The sequence below is a fragment of the Papaver somniferum genome, chromosome 1 (genome assembly GCF_003573695.1).
Source record: "Papaver somniferum cultivar HN1 chromosome 1, ASM357369v1, whole genome shotgun sequence".
NCBI classification, from domain to species: domain Eukaryota; kingdom Viridiplantae; phylum Streptophyta; class Magnoliopsida; order Ranunculales; family Papaveraceae; genus Papaver; species Papaver somniferum.
Window position 1 is genome coordinate 198,094,672 of NC_039358.1, and position 20,129 is coordinate 198,114,800.

Sequence of the window (20,129 nt, forward strand, 5' to 3'; positions counted from 1 at the left end):
AATATAATATAAGTAGTTGTTGTCTTTCTGATGTCCTCTTGTTTATGATAGAGTCTTTCAATTTGCCGCGTTTCTCCACCTTTTAAACATGGTCTATTTAAAGCCATTCTGAACCATGATATCAGCTACAAAAGAAAAGGTCCAACCAATCCGTTTACACTTTGAAAGTTGAAACCCTAAATGTCAAACCGCCTACACATATTGTTTTCCTAGATATCTACAAAGGGGTTAAGAAAAGTCTTCGCAGAAGATAGAAAAACTCATAAATGTAACAGCGACTTGATTCAAATTTAATAAACCGGGTTGAAGTCAATAAATTTAGTTATGGGTGGGTGGAATCAGCCACCTAAATTGGCGCCGTTGAACACTACCCCGACCACCGACCACGTACAATGTGGAGAGTATGATAAATCCTTATCATGTTCTCTCCACGTAGTTTAGTATTTAAACGGGAAGGTTACTACTAACGATTTTAAATTTAATCCTGAGTTTTGAAGTATTTAAAACGAAATTGTCCTCAAGAAATAAGTTGAATAAACGGAAAATGGGTCATTTGTCTATATATTTTTAAAACATGGTTCAAATAGACGAGTAAAAATTAGTATGAGTGAAATGGATACTAAAAAAGTAGCAAGAATGAAACTGGATTCATCCTGGCTTAAACTTAAAAAAGAGTGAGGATGAAACTGGATGCATCCTAATGTAAATTAAAAATAAAAAAAAGTATGGGTAGAATAAAAATGTTTACATCCTGACTATTTTTACATTGTTGTCCATTTAAACAGTATCAAATTTTACATGTCTTTTTCACCCAGAAATTGTTGATTTTGGCCTTTTTAACCAATTTTGTGTTGAATAAACTACAAAATGATGAGCTTTATTAGTCTTAATCACATCGTCATTTTCGAATGCAACTGGACAAAATCAATGGAATTCATTTAGTATTAAATTAGATAAAAAATATTTCAGTTCTAGTTTGGTAAAAAAAAAAATACACCATTTGTTGATTAATTAATACTCCCTCTGTTTCTGAAAGACGGTCATTTATTCCTTTTTCGTCAGTTTCAAAATTGTATCTAGCTCCTGTTAATAGTCATACTTTTTCAATGAACTCTCTAATATACCCTTGATTTCTTTATAATCATAAATCCATTTTTAACGTGACACAATCTAAATATTAAAGAAATTAGTATAATTGAGGAAACAAATATATCCTTCATTCCTTTTAACGAAATATACATTTAGCTCTAAAATTTAAATTCCTTATAAAGTTTATACTTCATAAATTCGATATCTTTTAAATTTTTCTTTTATATTTCGTATTTATAATTCTCGCAACAATTTTGGATTGTCTTTATTGCTAGATTTTTATTAAAATAAAATAGGTAAGTAATTAAGGGTAGTCAAGTAAAATAATATGGTCTCCTTAATATTTTGAGAAAGTCAAAGCGGATTGTCTTTGTGAAACGCAGGGAGTAGCAATTGTAATTGCAGGAATGAAATAAGATATAAAGGTACAACGGTCTCCTATATTCCACATCCGCACTCCTCACAAAGATATAAAAATTAAGCACAAGTTCAAATTGAATTGTCCCCCATTTGAATTCTTTCTCAAGAGAACTACATGAGCGACTTTTCTCTAACTACAATTCCCAAATATTTTTCTCTCTTCTTACCAGTTACAAACAAGAAGAGTTAAGAAATTAACCTATAAGAGCTTATGAGATATCCGTTCTAATCACTAGAAGCTTGATGGCAAAGAACAAATCTCATAAAATAAGCAATACACATGATAATCACTACAAGAAAAGTTGGATTAAGCGACCAGGCATTTTTGGTTGGAAAAGCCCATATTGAGTCGCTCTATCCCTTAAAGCGACTTAATTTGGCTCTCGCTCTGGAGTTGCAAAAGGTGGGATTTCAACAAATCTAGATCAGCTAGGCAATCGCTTTAGTAATCAAGCAACTATCATGTAGCGTCTTTTTTCTTAATTGTTTCATGGATAGACCGACCTTCTTAGAGCAAGTAAAATAGTGATCGCTTTAAAGCTAGACCACCCAAAATACAGCAAGTGAAACGCTGATCACTCCATAGATACACCAACGATCATAGAGCAAGTAAAACGCCGATCGCTTCATAGATAGACCAACCATAATAATAGAGCAACTGAAATACCTGAAGTTGGTTGCTTACGTTTTTGAGCTACCAAACTTTTTGCCGGCTACATCTGTTGTTCTGGTGCCGGAAATATCTGGCCGATTTCGATTTAGATAATCCCAAATTCAAATTTAAATTTAAATTACAATTAAAATTGATACTAAAACAAATTATGAACCAAAATAAAAACTGAATCAAGTTTTTTTATATCACATAGATCAATTTACATCATTTCTTAAAAGAAAGACAATCTTTACAGGAAAAAAAGATTAAAAATACAAACTAATCATTTCTTTAAAAAATGATGATTACAATTTCCTTAATTTTGAAATAAAAAATGAACACTCCTTCAACTTTGTAGCACCAAGCTCATAATAAGAGATTCATACTGCCATCATTCTTGTGTTTAAGTTCCTCTCTGATCATTCATCATTGGGATCTTGATGGAGTACTCACACTCTAATAACATCATGAAAGGAATCAAAAGCACCGTGAGGGATTAGGCTGTAGCATGAGGGAAGTGATTCACATGATTATAGTCAGGAGATGGTGGATATATTTAAGAATACACATAGAACTGCATATTTCAATAATTTGGAGGAGATCCAAACAGTAAACAAGGCGTACCATCTAAAAATGAGGGCGAGAGTACATAACATAACTCTCATTGTCTGACAAATACATGGTGTCAAATTGATCCTGTATGAAAACATATAACCATGAATGTCAGCAAAACCATCAACAACATATCATAAAATGTAAAAACTGAAACGAGCTACGTGCTTTCAGGGAAATTTCTTGCATAATTGATGATGAGTGGACATTGTATATCTCACCTGTTGTATACGTTGACATACATTATCCCCCACTGATCATAAAGTCATCTGTTGTAAGCAGTGTAAACAACCAATCTGATTTAGACAATGAACCAACATATAAAACAATCTCATTCATCTATATAAAACAATCTCATTCATACAGTAGTTCCATGGCCTTGTAAATTTAATTTTATCAATAACAACTAACAGTGGAGATGTGTAAGCTTATTTACCCATGGGGAAGGAAGAATGCGAGCCCCAACTTGAGCAAGCTTATCACTGGTTTTTATTCCAGATTTCTTAGCGAATGGGTCCTCGTAATAAGCATTGTGGCGAACATTCTACAACAAAAACTTATTGCAAACAATCTTCAGGTAAAGAAGAATACTGAACACGCAGACAATGCAGTAATTCCTAAAAGTATACAAACTCGGCATAATATTTAGCTAAAATGCCAACATTACCTGCATAATATCTTTCACCCTTTCCCGTGGCCGCCCACATGTAACCTTCAAAAGAGCAGTTATTTGACGTTCATCGAGTCTTTTCGAGTACCTCTGACCCTCCACAATTTTACAAACCTGCATCGAAAAATATTATAGCACATTAAATGAAATGCATAAAAACTCCAAAGCTACAGAAAAAAGCTTGAGCATGTATCAACCTCCATGGAAATATGATTTGGCCTTTGTTGATTTCTAACTTGCAAACAGGGAAAATGTGTTCATTGAATAGAAAACCCATAAGTCTGCTCATACTTCCTCCATGAGTTACTTCAACCTTCACACCTCTAAGGGCCTTCTTGATATGCAGTCCAAAACCCTCACGCGAAGACCCTAATCCAGTGGGTTAATCCCAAGCTGAACTAAGCATGGTACTGGTACATAAAGCCATATTACAATGCTATTAGAAACAAAAACAATCTCATAAGAACTAACGTAAGGAAGTAGTAGTAACAGAAATAGTGAAATACTAAATGTACCTTGTTCATTGATATTACCACCCATCCAAAGTAATGGAAAGAAGCTTCACCATTGTTTTACACTCCCACCACCAGTGCTGAGTGATGTGAAGGTTGATATCTTTGAGGATGATGAAGGCAACACTAAATGGAGACTAAATTAACGGACAATTTCCAACTGATTTGAGTCATTTCGGCTTATGCACTGCTCCTATTACTTAAATCCTTCCGTTATGTTAAGGATTTGGGAATTGTTCCTCCCTTGGAAAACTATATTCTGGACATTTGTTGCAGATTCCTATTGAGAACTAATTTGCCCTGTTCCTGCAATTAACCACTTGCATAAATTAGCAAACCAACACAAGGTAATTGAGAAAATGTAAGAAGTCAAGCGACTTAAATTTCAACTCGTCAGAATTGCAAAACACTTCTACCTGGCAGAGAATAGTGCAAGGGATCACCTCGCCAAGACTTTGTGATAATCCCCTTCTAGCTCATCCCAACGTAAACACTATGAAAGAAACAAAAATGAATAAGTGACTACGAATGAAAGACTAAACCATATTCAATTCACCAAAACTTTAACAGCTTTACCCTCAGCTCTCATGCTAACAATACAGAGAAGAAAAGACCTACTATAATCAACCATATTATCAAAGGCTACTGTAATCCAACTATATTATCAAAGAACTTCCTTCAAGTTACTGAATGAATTACACTATAAATCACTCCAAAATAATTATTTCTCAGAGGAATACTAACAAACACATAATAAGCATGGAACAAAATGTTTATCAAACAATCAAAATGAGATGCTTAAAGCCTCAGACAAGTATTACTAAAAAATCAGAGAAAAAAATCCCTAAAAACATTGATTTCTTTAGTTTCTTAAGCATTTTACTTTTAAGATCTTTCTAAGACCGAACTTCAGTGTTTGTATGGCCACGAAAAGAAAATTATAAACATTAAAAATGATGGGTTTTAACGACAAAAGGTATCTTATACTGGATGCCAATTCTAGCTCCCTCCAGACAGCAAATTACCTGCTCAAATAAAATACCAAATGAATTACTCATTTCTTCAAATTTGATAACATAAAAGCACCACAAGCTGGAAATCAGACTTGACCATCAACTCTAGCATATTATGCAAACAGAAAAAGTCATATTCACTAAATTACTATATGTCTTGGATAAAAGAATACCTTATTTCCTGCTCTATAAGTAATTTTCCAATGGAAGTGAGAATTCAATGCCATGCTAGCATCCCCCTGCATTGCTTTTCTTTCTAACTCCATGTGAACCTGATACAACAAAAATGATCGAGCTTATTAGCACAGTTGAACTGTAGCTGACCAATTAAATCAATTTAAATGAACATTTAGCATGCAATGCAACTAAATCATGTTCACCATAGTGGTTTAAGTAATGCACCACATATAATGATTAAGCTTTCCTTTTATTAACTACAGTAAAGTATTGAGAAGAACAGTACCCGCTTCCTAACTGTAGATAATAGTCCATCATTCCACTGTTCGCCATTTAAGTGTCTCTCTGCAAATGAAGAGACTCTAATTTTTCATCTTGCTTATTTACAGTTCCTACTTCATTAAGCATGCACTTACTTTATTCTTTGCCTTCGCAGACAACTCGGTCCTCACCATTTTTGAAAACGTACAACTACAAAAACAAGTCCAAAATTAGAAACAATAACTGCAGCTTTTAACAAATGCAAAATGCTATGGGATTTCTAGATTTTTACATAGGGTGCTTGATACACTATGGCTTCTAACCGCACTAATATAATATAACAAAGATCTAAACACTCCAACAATGAAATAGAAATATCACTTTTAACATAACTTTCAAAGACTACATAAAAGTAATCTTTTATGATCGTAATCCTTCTACTAGCAAACTTTAACACAAAACTTAATCTATTTGAGTTCATTCATGATAACTGAACCCAAACTGGAAAATACTAACTGACAGTAACACCAGTATATCAACAACAACACCAACATTTTGAAAAATACTACAAGCTCTGGAAAATCTAGATGTAATATCTAGCAATACCAACAAACACAAGCAAGAGCAATAAACACAAAGCAAACCAGCAACATGAATCATTATCAAAATAACAGAAAACATAAGCGACATAAAAACAACCATGAAATTTTAGAAAGAGCGGAGCAAACAACACCATTAGAGAATGCAAGACAGAGTATCAAAATAGCAAGATCAAATTTATTCAATCCATGCCAAAGCAAACCAGTTTTGTAGAAGAACGAAGCTAAAAATCCATACTTTTGGGTTTAGGGAAAAACTAAATAAGATTAGAGCTTTTAAATAAGATTCACCAAGCTTTTTTATCATGTTATGTTCACATTGAATGTCTTGTTTAGGGATTATAGATCACCATGAAGATATACAGAAGGTCCTAGTCTCGCAAACGATATTATATTCTTCAATTTCCAAAAACGAAATCGGAAAATTAACCAATTTATCCAATTTATTACTAAAAACCCTATAACTTGCAAATTCAGCAGCTAATCGAACCCTAGATTCCTCATATGTTCTCGAATTAAGGGAAAAATCAAATTAGAACTCTGTAAAATTAACAGTAAAATCAAACTAAAAACCAATAATTTTGGTTCTAGGGAAAAACTCAGCAAATCAAATAAAAACCCTAGTTTCAAGGAAAAAAAAACAATATCTATTATAACTCTAAATCATAAATAAATCAAACAAAACGGAAGAAAATAAACCCTAATCAGGAAATTTCTACCTGAGATTGAGGTTTAAATCAGAAATCGGCAGAGGGTTTGAGGTAAGGTTGATATCTTGATTTGGTTTGATTTCTTATTGTTTGATTGGATTTGATTTCTTAATGCTTGATGAGGTTTTTCTTCTCGGAGACAGAGAGAGCAAGAAGAGAAAGAAATGAAAAGGAAGGTGAATGAAACTCGTTAAGGAAGGAGATGTTGATCTTTGACCGTTAAAAGAAATGTTTTATTATGAAACCGTTAGATTACATTAGGATTTTGACTTAAAAAAAATCTAGTAGGACGGGGTGTTTGGGTGGGGAAACACAAAATCTGTATGAGTTTATATGTAGCCGTTAGATCAAATTTTAGACAATCCCATTGGTTTAAGAAGTGCATACGGATTGAGAAATTTAGTTAAACCAAACACAGCTACCAACCGTTGGATTAGAAATAATTACCATAAAACCATTTTAACACACAATTTCTATGTGTTTATTTCTTATACGAACAAATTGAAGTGTTTCTAACTCCAAATTTAGCAGGCTATATCATAGAAACTCGTAAAGATGGATTTCATGTGTCAATTCTAAATTGAAATGTGTTTATACCTTATTTTGATTTAAAACTATCATACAGATTAAGGAGAGTGTGTTTTCTTTGTGCTTTCTCTTGGTGCTTCCGATTTGTATTTCGACTAAGCGCTTAGGTCATGAAGTAATTTCGACAAGTCGTACAGGTCATGAAGTAGCTTTAGTTCACACTGGTAGACTCAGGTTATAAGATTAATAGATATGGACCATATAATTCCGAATGGGTTCAGATTTCAAACTTAGTATGATACATCATCGAAATCGATAAATATGAAACTTAGGTGTCGATTCGAACTTCAAATATGGTATAACGGCATACAAACTATGAACCAAAAATCTCCGAGAGGGTTCTGGCTTCAAACTTAGCATGATACATCATCGAAATCAATAAATATGAAGCCCATTGTCGATTCGAACTTCAAACAAACCCTTTTCTGGCGACTTCGAGAAATAAAGTGCCTTTGAGCTCAAAATCTGTCCTGGAGTGGAGTATTGTAGTCAAAAACTTCGTCAGAACAATGAATCCGATCATTTAAAGGTTAGATTCCATCTGAATATTCTCTGAAACCTTAAACAAACCCTTTTCTGGCGACTTCGAGAAAGAAAGTGGCAACGAGCTCGAAACCTGACTGGGAGTTGACTACTATAAGTCGGAAACTTCGTAATAATGATAAATACAACCATTCAGAGGTAAGATTTCATGGAATATTCTCTGAAACCTTAAACAAACCCTTTCCTGGAGACTTCAAGAAAGAAAGTGGCTACGAGCTCGAAACCTGGCTGGGAGTTGACTACTATAAGTCGGAAACTTCGTAATAACGATGAATCCAAATATTCATATATATAGGTAAGATTCAACGGCATAAAACCACGAACTGTCAGTGTCTGAAGTGGTTTTTAACTCCAATTTTTGCAGGATTTATCATAGAAACTCGTAAAGATGGATCTCATGTGTCACTTCTAGCTTCAAATGTGATTCGAGAGATAATAAGAGGAAAGGGAAGTTATGTGAAGGAAAGGGTTTTCTTGTAGTAGTGGTTTTGCGGTTGATTACAAAGAGGAGAAGTGAGTTAAATCTCTGTATACCGAAGATTTGATTTGCAATAGGTTTTTCGCCATGGATGGAGGTGGTGGTGGTGCTGTGAAAGAAGAAAAGAGGTGGGTTGAAGACAGAATACAATGAGTTTTTCGCTTCTTTAGATTAGATCTCTGCGGATTTGAGAGAGTAAAGTGAAGGATGGTCATACGGATTAGGATATCTTTGGACAGTAGGGATTTAGTTAGGGCTTGTCATACGGATCAAGGAAAGTGTGTTTTCTTTATTTTTTCTTTGTGCTTTCTCTTTGTGTTTTTGTGCTTTCTCTGTGTGTTTCCGGTTTGAATTTCGACTAGTCACATAGGTCATGAAGTAAGTTATACTATTCATTATCGATAAATATGAAGGTCAGTATCGATTTGAACTTCAAATTTGGTATAACGGCATAGAAAGTATGAACCACGATGGTCCGGGAGGGTTCTGGCTTCAAACTTAGCATGATACATCATATTTATCGATAAATATGAAGCTCAATATCGATTCGAACTTCAAATTCGGTATAACGACATAGAAACTATGAACCACGAAGATTCAGGAGGGTTCTGACTTCAAACTTAGCATGATACATCATCAAAATCGATAAATATGAAGCTTTATGCCGACTCGAACTTCAAATTTGGTATAACGACAACGAAACTAAGAACCAAAAATCTCTAGGAGGGTTATGACTTCAAACTTATAAGGATACATCATTGAAATAGATAAATATGAATCTCAATGTCGATTCGTACTTCAAATGTGGTATAATTGCATACAAACTATGAACCACGAAGCTTCAGGAGGGTTCTGACTTCAAACTTAGCATGATACATCATCGAAATCATTAAGTATGAAGCTCAATGTCCATTCGAACTTCAAATTCGGTATAAGACACTATCATACTACTTGAATCAGCTTTGTCATTGATACCACCACCCCTTTTTTCAAATTCGGTATAACACACTATCATACTACCGAACTTCAAATTCGGTATAAAAAACTATCATACTTAATTTAACTTGTTATCCATCAATCTTACCCAATATCGTTGGACCTCACTCAGTTTCTCTTAGATAGATTGGTTTATCTAGTTATCCATTATTTTAACTGAATGTCCATCGACCTTTGTGTATTTCACCCTTAATATATCAATGTTATCCAATTCGCTCGACCTTAGTCAATTTCTCTTACATAAATTGGTTTATCCAGTTATTCATTATTTTAACTGAATGTTCATCGGTAGTTCACCGAGGATGGGAACTACTGACAGTAAATCGGGAGAATTGACCAAGTTCCACCGATTTTTTGAAAAAAAGGAATTAATGATATAATTTTAAAATTTTCAAGGTTTTGATAAAACACATATATCAATTTCATGTTAAATCATAGGAATCAGATTTTTCCTATTCATTCTTTTCTCTGTCCCAAATTTTTTTAATCACGAAATTAGGATATAAATAGTATTTAAGATCATACAAAATTGTGCTAATTACAAAACGAACAAGGAATACAATTTTTCAAATTTATCTGGCCAATAGAAAGCCAAGAGCTAGGTAATGATTGGAACAAATTCGGTAATTACCTTCGGTTTTCAATTAGATAGAATTTCGAGTAATGTATTAGAAATGGACGGGAATGAAAATGATTAGCAAAATGAGAAAGAATGGGAAACCCACCTCGTAAAATTACTATAGAACTTCTATTGGAAACCCACCTCGTAAAATTTCTACAAATCAAAATTAAACATCTCAATATCAAACATCAAACACTAGATTGGTGATCGCTTGCCTTTCCCATTATTAGAATCATCCACTTTCTTTTTCTGAATTGGTGGTCGCTATACCTTGGTTGCTGAGACAGGTTTTCAGCAGCCAAACATATTTTGAATTGCTGATACATGGTAGCTTGAAGTAAATAACTACTAACCTACTATTACACTCGCTATGTAGTACTGGGAAAAATGCTGGAGCAACCCAAAAATTTAATTAGTAGCTATGATTTAATGGGAGCATGTTAATAACAGCCAAAGTTTTTGGTAATTGCAAACATGGTTGCTTAACTATTAAAGCGACCAAAATTTTGAGATCTTGCTAAGATTTTGGTTGTTTAAACCAAGTTTTCTTGTAGTGAATTGATAAAGATTAGGTATTATAATCATCTCCAAATAAAATATAACTAAATAAACTTATAAATTATAGCATTTGTAGTAGCTTATGTAGAACACAAAAATAGGCTACTTCGAAAGCTAATAATCCTCTTTAAAAGAATAAAAATAAATTCCTACAAGGAGTTCACTAGAAATAAAAATATTCTAATTAGTAACCGCTTGAAGAGACATCATTGGTTTTGAGACCACGAACTTTGCTGGAAAGATCTCTTCATTGAGGAGATCATTGACAAAATATTTCATGAACAAGGTCGGAATAAACCCTTTTCAACATAGTTCTTAACATATCTTGACCCTTCAAGGATTCAACAAGTTGAACCTTAGCTTCCTCAAATTGTTTCAGACAATCATAAACAATATTAGCATAAATCATCTTTTCTTGCTCTACATTCTTGATTTTTTTTTTTTGCTCTACATTCTTGATGGTCATAAGCAAAGTAACAATTACCTTCAGGATGATCCTCGGTATTAGTATTTTCAACGCATCTCCAACAAGAGTTATTATCTTCTTACCCTTTGACCAATTACTACTGCAATTATTATTGAGAGATTCTTCCATTTTTTGTGAGAAAATGAGACAAGCTTTGTTGCAAGAGCGACTTGAATGAGGGAACTGACCTTAAGTGTGTGCTATATAAAGGTAAAATCAACAAGGTTTTTCCAAAAATACAGCGTGTTGCGGGACTATTTTTGGAAGTTGAGTGAAGGAGGAAATTGAAGAGTTACTCTTTAAACGAAACAGTTCGTGAACCATTTTCTTTTAGAAGAGTTTCAGCAAATCATAAATAGCTTTAAAAATATCACAAATGTTATGAACGTGTAATTATGTTAAGAATATCCAGGATAAATCTCGTTTATTGTTGGGATGCCCTTGTATCTAGCCCTATAAATAGAGGCTCTAATGTTTGTCTATGATGTACATGAATAAGAATTTCTCCCCTCCTTCTCTCTAATTCGTGTCTCCTTTCTCTATACACAATACGTTATCAGCATATATACGTTCTATGCTGAGCCACACTATTTCGATCTCTCAAGTTTACGAACAAAAGTGAAAGACAGCTGATACAAGTCTTATGCTACATCTTTCAAGGGAAGATACGGAAACAGTTTCCACTTTTATTCTTTATGTTCTCAATCTTAAGTTAAATTGAATTATTTTATACATGTAAACAATCCACTAACTCTCTTTTTCTGTTTTTGTATTTGTATGCAAGTAATTCACCGTGGCTGGATGGACTTTGAAAATACAAATATATAAAGTTTGGCTTTGGAGTTTGATGTACGTCTGTACTCGAGCACCACAAGTCTCAAGTGTTGGAATCTTGCAACAATGAACAACACGTTAAATTATCAAAAATAATATGTAAAGAACTAATGCGAAACAACTCTATCGAAATAATTTGACGAGGGAAGAATTACAGGTTCAACAAGTTTTCCTTAACACATTAGTTTGCGGGTATACTCGAGTTGAGTAATGTTAAACCCCTCACAGCGAAGATGTGTCCAGGATAAGACTGTCCGATATAACTTGAGTTAGCACAATGCAAGTTACCCTCTCTTCGAACTCAGCAACGGGGATGGAAGTAAAAACATATGGAGAAACCCTAGAATAAAAGAAGAATTTTCGGTGTGTATGTAAACCAAATTTCGATTTGTATTTATAGGATGAAATACTTGCAAATCAAGTTAGGTTTTGGTTTTCTTCAAAAACAAGTAAAAAACATTTACCCATAAATAAAACTTTGTAGGAAATATTTTTGGAATTAATATCCTAAAGAAACTCGCCAAAAATTAAATCCGTGTAGAAAAGGGACTTGGTGCATAGCTTACGCGCATATCGCATGGGTAAAAATATGTATTTTTGCCCAAATTTCGATTTGTATTTATTGGATGAAATACTTGCAAATCAAGTTAGGTTTTGGTTTTCTTCAGAATCAAGTAAAAAGAATTTACCCATAAATAAAATCTGTAGGAAATATTTTTGGAATTAATATCCTAAAGAAACTCGCCAAAAATTAAATCCGTGTAGAAAAGGGACTTGGTGCATGGCTTACGCGCATATCGCATGGGTAAAAATATGTATTTTTGCCCAAATTTAGATTTGTATTTATAGGATGAAATACTTGCAAATCAAGTTAGGTTTTGGTTTTCTTCAAAAACAAGTAAAAAGAATTTACCCATAAATAAAACTCTGTAGGAAATATTTTTGGAATTAATATCCTAAAGAAACTCGCCAAAAATTAAATCCGTGTAGAATATGGACTTAGTAAAAAGAATTTACCCAAAAATTAAATCCGCTCCACCCACATTGTTTTACAACATATCCATAAGAATATGGTTATATAGTGGAGCTCCTTCTCTTTTATACCCAATGTGGGACTAAAGAGAGATTCATTCACTCATAAAATAAGCAAGTATCCTTGGATCCATAGGTCACTAGATCAAACCACACCAAGACCAAAACATTTTTTATTAAAACTCATTTTTCTCCAACATCAAGCAGCCAAAGCACTATGGATGATCTAATTTAATTTAATCGGTGGTGCTAACGGATTTTTCTTTTCAATTTTTTTTAATATGGTGATTGCATATAATTTTTTAGTATGCTGAGTTCCTAACATTAACCCATAAAGACATAGTTTATATTTACGGGATGTGGGTGACTAATTTTTTTAAAAAAAGTTTGATATTTCTTTTCTCTAAGTTTTTTTTCCTATAGAGAAAGAAAATAGAATCTATCGAAAGAAGGTTTACAGTTTCTATTCCTTTAATGAAACTGTAATCACGAAAAATTGGTGTTATCGCAATCTAATTACTTTTACAGTAACCAATCATATGCATGGTTGAAAAACCTCAGGCCAGTTAATATTGGTATTTTTGTTCATTGTCATTGGACAATGATCATGTGATTCATTTTTGGTTTCTATTCTTTACAGAAACCATTCTTTTACTACACAATGGATTTTCCATAGCTAACGGCTTTTTTTTCTAATCGTCGATACGATTTTGGTATATCGTTTTACTTTTTCTCCCTTCTCTGTAATGAGAAGTAAAATTGGCATTCTAAGTATTTTTATCCAATTTTGGTTTTTTTATTTCTATTCCTCTAGAGATATCTTGATCAACCAAAAAGTATTTTTTTTCTTCTACATAGAAAAGCGACTACGATTTCTTTATTTTCTTCAAAAGAAACATATAAACCAATTGGAATTGGTATTCTATCAGTACTGAGAAGATTTGATATCGTTATTATGGTATTGATATTGCAAATAAATTGCTGCAATCTTGGTGGATATTTTTGCAATTTTAATTTTCCTCGTGGTAATTATCTCCAAATTTTGGGATTGTTCCAATTGGAATTAGAATATAATTGGACACTCAAGAAAAATGGATGCGCACCCGTCTTGTTAGCCAAAATCATAAGTCCTTGTAGTGGCTAAATCGATCCTTATTTAATTTTCTTTTGATAAAGAAAATGTCTGTATTTTCATTCCAAGTTAAATGATTATTTAAATTGGATTTAACCAATTTAAATTTTGGTTTTACAAAATTAATCCATGGTTGATGACAAATATTTATAATGACTCTTGAAAAGTCAGTATCAGTGGTACATTAAAATCCATAAATTATTATAAGTATATGTCCTAGAAAAATTCAGATAATACTTCACGAAACTTGTATCGTATATGTGATGAAATTATTTCCTCCATAATCAGGGGGGAGACTATAAACCACTAGATGTTGGTGTTCAATTTCTATCCCATCACGATTAAATCGATTAAGGCTGTCATTATACGATTGGCGTGAAATTTTGCATTTTTCTTTTATATAAGCTTTTGCCTCTTAAGAGGAAATCCAGTCACATCTAGCAGATAAGTAGCGTTCTATAAGAGGCGACAAGCAGTGCTCCAATTGAGTCTACCAAATTATGATTCACATTCTCAAATTTAATATCTTCTCACTTGATAATGATGAGATTTTAATGCCCGCCGGCACTGCTACCAGTTGATTGAATTTTTTCGAGATATACATGCACTGGAAAAAATTTGGGATCATGAAAAGTTAAATATGGAGGAATATTTATTTACAGTAGCTACTGAAATAACTGATGATGGTTATGAACCCCTCTACAGAGAAATATCGACATATGTGATTGGTGGGCATACATCCAAATTAAATTGGATTAATTTTCCAATTAACGCAATTTTGGATCCAAGACTTAATAACACCTTAAAATTGCCAAGACTATTACTTAAAGGATGGTATACTCATTACGCGTTATACGAGAAATATGTTCCTTTTTTAGGACAATTTAAGGGTTTTATTATTGCTCAAACCCTAGGATTGATTCGATAAATTTTTATCCTCTATGTATAATGCATTTGGCATGTTAGTCCTTGAAGGACTCATATTTCATTTACACAATATATGTGGTCGGGAACATATTTGAATTTGTGATCCTTGTAGGATTCAAATTATAGTCAGACAGTCATCTGACTCGATTATGTCAGGTTTAACAATCCTTTATGTGTTTTTAGAAATTTGGTACAAAACCAAAAATCCGGATTAATTAGTTGATGATATCAACTTTATAGGTCTCTTGAGGAGTCCTTAAAAACACAAAAATCCACGCTTTAGGAACATAATTCTATTTTTCTTTCTTAAATCTGCAGTTGGAATTATGCTAGCTTTAACTAGTCTTTTAGATAGACTACGGTTATTATTTTGATGCTTGTTTTTTTGGAATACTCATATAGTTGAGTTAACATCCATAAATCGTCAAAAGTTGTACTCTTTTTTCTTCGTTTCAGGTTTTGTCCTATGTGGTTTACCTGACAAGGTTTTAACTAGGCAACATCTCGCTGACTTTGATTTTTATTCAAAATGTTGATATTGTGCTCTTTTTCCTTCGTCCATATATTATTTTTCTCATTGGGTTTTTATTGAAAATGTTTTAGTGAGGCAATTTAATTCAACATGGTGGTCATCCAAGGGGGAGTTGTATAAATTTAGGTTATTAGGTGGATCCCACCATTAACATTTTGTTAGATCAAATCAACATAAAAGTCCCTTGGAAATTTGGACGCCATTCGGATCCACATAAGGTATAACCACAAATTTTGTTTTGTTCACTTACAGTAATTTATCTACATCTTGGATTTATCTTAAAGAAACTACAACTTCTAAAACTCATCTCGGGAAGCTAGCAACCATGATACAAATTCTCAATGTATTGAAGATGAATGTAAACTCTGCAAAAGTATTAATCGAAGACAATACTGCATGTGAAACAAAAAAGAAGACTTCATCAACTATCTGACATCTTCATGAAAGCACAATAGTCTTCTTCATTCAAGAAATCCGTTCTTCGAAATTGGAAAGTCTCGACTCAAAGATTTGCACGCCAATATTTGACCGAAGTATTTATCAGGGGGAGCGCCATCATCAAATTAAGGTGCATACACTGGACTTTATCGCGTTTTACTCTTTTTCCTTCGTCAAGGTTTTGTCCCACTGTGTTTTCCTTATCAAGGTTTTTAACGAGGAAATATTTGCATGTCCAACACTATGTCGAGTCTTTACATGCTTATACAATTTCAGATTTTTCTCTTTTGAGTTTCCCTGGTTTGAGTTTTTCCTGGTACATTTGTAATTAGATTAGACACAATGTCATTAGGGGGAGTGTTATAAACGTATAATTATGTTAAGAATATCTAGGGTAAATCACATTTATTATTGGAATGCCCTTGTATCTAGCCCTATAAATAGAGGCTCTAATGTTTGTCTATGATATACATGAATAATAATTTCTCCCCTCCTTCTCCCTACTTCGTGTCTCCTTTATCTATACACAATAATAAACACCCTTTTTTAACCTTGGTTTTCACAAATCCCTAAAAGGGTAATGTTGCACATAAAAGCTCAATATTGATATGTGAATTTCACTTTTCTATATAGAGAATAATAATCCATCAATTTAGCTTAAGTTTCAATATCAACATGATTAGACAAATGTAAGAGCATATCTTACATCTTTGCTTGTTAGGTAGAAAATCTCATGGATCCAGTTCTGGTCACTTATTGCTTAGGAGTCAGATAGGCAGGAGAGTGCATAAGATCTGTAGATACCCACATGCATCAAGTCTTTACGTTTTGGACTTTATGGATGATGTAGTCGCACAAAGTCAATTAATGACTCAAAATTAACGTGCACAAAAGACAATAATGATAAGTAATTATTTAATCATTGGATCATTCGACTCAATCTGTCATGTACTGTTCGAGGATGGATACATCTCTTTGAAGCAAAGGTTCAGTAGAGGAGATGTCAATTTTTTTTCTTTCTTAGAGCTGATGGAACATAGCATCTTATTACAGTATTTGAGCTTTTAATTGTAAGCAATGAAAAAATTCAAGAATTGAAAGTTATAGGAGACATATAGCATAATTATTTGAAACAAATTGAACAACTGTTATTTAGAAATCCTCAACTTACTGCAGGATTTTTGAAGAGGATGGGGAAATCAATCTATGTTTCTTAAATAGGACAGAGGTGAGTATTCTCACACCCACAATGAGATACAACCCACCGTTTAGATTTTTGCACTACTCTTCCTTTTGAGCTTCTACTTTTTGGCCTAGACTAGTTATCATAAAATTCACTGCCATGATGGAAGGAGATGAAGTTGGAACCTTTACCTGAGTTTGTCTGATTTTTCGTGAAGTTGCAACATAACTTGTCGATGAGATCAGTGTACCTAGTTATCATCATGCTCATGTTATCCAGTTGAAAAGTTTCCTTAGTCGGCAGCTAATTGGAATCTTTTGTAATAGTGTGAGAGTACTAGGAATCCATATACTAAAGTTTCTTCAATTTTTTCTTGAAATGATTTGTGCCAATGCTTTTAGTTGCAGCTCGTTCATTAGTGGAGTAAACAAAACTGATATTTTGGGATATATATGCTTCCTTGATGCGAGGATCAATACCCGTTATTCTTGAACCAAGACGTTTAGAATTTCGAATATCAGTTACACCTTTTAAAAATTATATTCAAGGCATCTTGCAGATTCTTGAATTCCATTCTCCAAACTGAGCTTACACTTCTTACAAAGGTATCCTTCTCTTTTACATAAATATAAAATCTTCCGAGTTCTAATAGGATCAGAATGAGTCGACATGACACATGTATCACCTGAATATCCTTCATTTTTCAGTGAGAAAGTTTTTTCTTGGTCAGAGAAATACAATTGTTCATTCGTTAAGGAAGTAGAGATGTTTCTGGGATGATCTTTCTGAAGGAGATTTGTTAAAGTGAACATGAGTACCATTGGAAATCATTTTTTATAATCCTTTCAGAAGCCATGGATAAGGCTAATTTTTCTGATTCATAAAGAGCTACAAGGAGTAAGAGGAACATCTTGTAGATGTTTAAGTTCCAAGGTGTTTTTCTCCAATCGCGACTCAACGAAAATCATTTCCTTATCTACCAAGGCTTTTTCCTCGAGAAGGATCTTTATCCGTGAATCTCTTTCATTAACCTTAATACCTATGAGAGTGTTGACTTTATTTTTCAACCACCTTTGAAGCCTGTATTCTTAGATATTTATTTCAACACTTTCTTTGGATGCTTTCTTTTGCACCTCTGAGTCAGACTCATCAGTAATATAGTAGGGATAACAATTGTCAATACTTAACTATCTTATGGGAGAAAGGTGTTCACCTAATTTGATACAGAAGGATATCTGATATCATTGATAAAATCCATAAAGACAACGTTTCATCAATTGATGGTACGTTATCAGCGATTGAACTCTTAACCACAGATTTATATCGCCACAAATACAGACTTATTATGTCTAACGGTGTTTGCCTGCTATGATATCACAAGTAGGTCGAAGCAGAGACCTTTGAATAAGATTTTATATATAGCTTCTCTCTTTCCCTTCCACAATCAATGTGTTATACCAAAGGTTCGCGAACCTAATTTGTAGGTGAGTCCTTGGTACGATGTCAAATATCAATATCCAAGATAAAAAACATAATGGGAAAAAAGAAAAGCATAAAAGACCAACAACAATAAAAAAATAACGAGAAAAACTACACCTACAGAAATACCCGGGGAGCTCGTCCATCTTTGACCACCACATTATATTAAACCTCTACATACGTTAGCCTACTATTAGACTTCGGACCTGAATGTAGTTGAGACCGAATTAACCCTAATTCCCGAACCCAGATGTAAAAGGGTTGGCAAACCTTTACAGTGCGGAATTCAGACTGACTTTGGTAAAAACATACAAATATGTTTACCTATTATCAAGCAGTTCATTTTCACACATAAATAATTTGAAACATTCTAGTATCCATATATTGAATGCATTATTGCTTGGACCATTTTCAAATGATCAAAACATTAGTTTGTGAATTGTTCCAACTATTGCTAAGGATCTATAACATCCATTATTTGAACTCTAAATTTCTTCTTCGCAATATTAAATCTACTAAAATCATACGACACAGTCTCATAAGATATAATGGTAAATGCATGAGTAAATAGGATAGTTCAGTGTTCGCATACCATTTTGTTGATGAAGTTATCTCAAATGTCTTTATTTTTTCTCCAGACTTTAATCTTCGAGGGTAATTCAGTGATGTCTAATAATACTCAACTACCATACTTTAATCCTAGTCCGAGACTTGACTTTAGTAGACTAAAAATCAAGATATAGTTTTGTTCATCTAACATTGACAACAAGCTCGATAGCAGAACTTGTGAGTTCTACCGAGTGATACTCTAACAGGTATCCTCCCCACTAATGCTAAAAGAACTAGTATCTTGCACTACATTGACTCTTTCTGCAAGCTGTGCAATAATGTTCCTAAATATGTCATGCTGAAACCTAGTCTGGCATCACCTTTAAGGGACAAATCATGTGAATTTTGATTCTGACACAAACTTCTGGATTGGTTGAACTCTTGGTTTTTCACAGAGAACACCTCTATGCATAGCGGTTATACTCATGCGACTACTTGTTGGTTTATCTGGCAAGCTAGGTGTGATCATATCTTTAATCATACATACCTACACCTCTCTGAATACCATGAAAACTTCTCGGAACATGCAACAACATATATGTTCTTATTATAGAGTACATAACCAACAATATTACATTCTAAACAATGTCTTATATTCTGCTAAAGATAAATCCGGTATTCAAGTCCCACCTCCTATTACTCCAAAGGGAGAATGTCTTCTATTCTGCTCAAGATAAATCCGGTATTCAAGTCCCACCTCATATTACTCCAAGAGGAGAATTTGGAATCTCGATTAAAATTTGTACTCTGCAAGACCTGGAATCTTTTCATCACTATACTGTTCTAACTGCTTGGGACTTTACAGGAAACATGGTTGGGACTAGAGAATATCCCGGACACAATGGAGAGTTGGGAGTTACAGGAGGATCAGACTTTCTGTTCACCCCGCCAAAGAAATGCAACATACCAACGTTGAAATACAAACTGAAAATATGAAGACTCTTCTTCGTTTTACTATGCTCTACCAGAATGTTGTCCAGGGCATATTTCAAGTTAT

At 33.5% G+C, this 20,129-nt stretch overlaps 1 protein-coding gene and 1 long non-coding RNA gene across 3 annotated transcripts; both read right to left on the reverse strand.

The window, feature by feature from the left end:
• Positions 1-2,793: 2,793 nt before the first annotated feature.
• On the reverse strand, positions 2,794-3,978 carry LOC113334939 (protein argonaute 10-like). Of its 2 annotated transcripts, XM_026581163.1 has the most exons (6): positions 3,959-3,978; positions 3,641-3,853; positions 3,441-3,557; positions 3,210-3,317; positions 2,995-3,069; positions 2,794-2,857 (listed from the first exon to the last, which is right to left on the reverse strand). In XM_026581163.1, the coding sequence occupies exons 2-5, from the start codon at positions 3,644-3,646 to the stop codon at positions 3,031-3,033; spliced, it is 270 nt and encodes an 89-aa protein (XP_026436948.1). In that variant the 5' UTR covers positions 3,647-3,853; positions 3,959-3,978; the 3' UTR covers positions 2,794-2,857; positions 2,995-3,030. The 2 variants fall into 2 exon arrangements, with proteins under 2 accessions (XP_026436948.1, XP_026436951.1); XM_026581166.1 differs by lacking the exon at positions 3,959-3,978 and having other exon boundaries at positions 2,995-3,042.
• A 1,198-nt stretch (positions 3,979-5,176) lies between these two features.
• LOC113334948 lies at positions 5,177-6,786 on the reverse strand. Its single transcript, XR_003353054.1, has 3 exons — positions 6,725-6,786; positions 5,432-5,616; positions 5,177-5,240 (listed from the first exon to the last, which is right to left on the reverse strand). It is a non-coding gene; the product is annotated as an uncharacterized LOC113334948 (long non-coding RNA).
• Between the last annotated feature and the right edge of the window lie 13,343 nt (positions 6,787-20,129).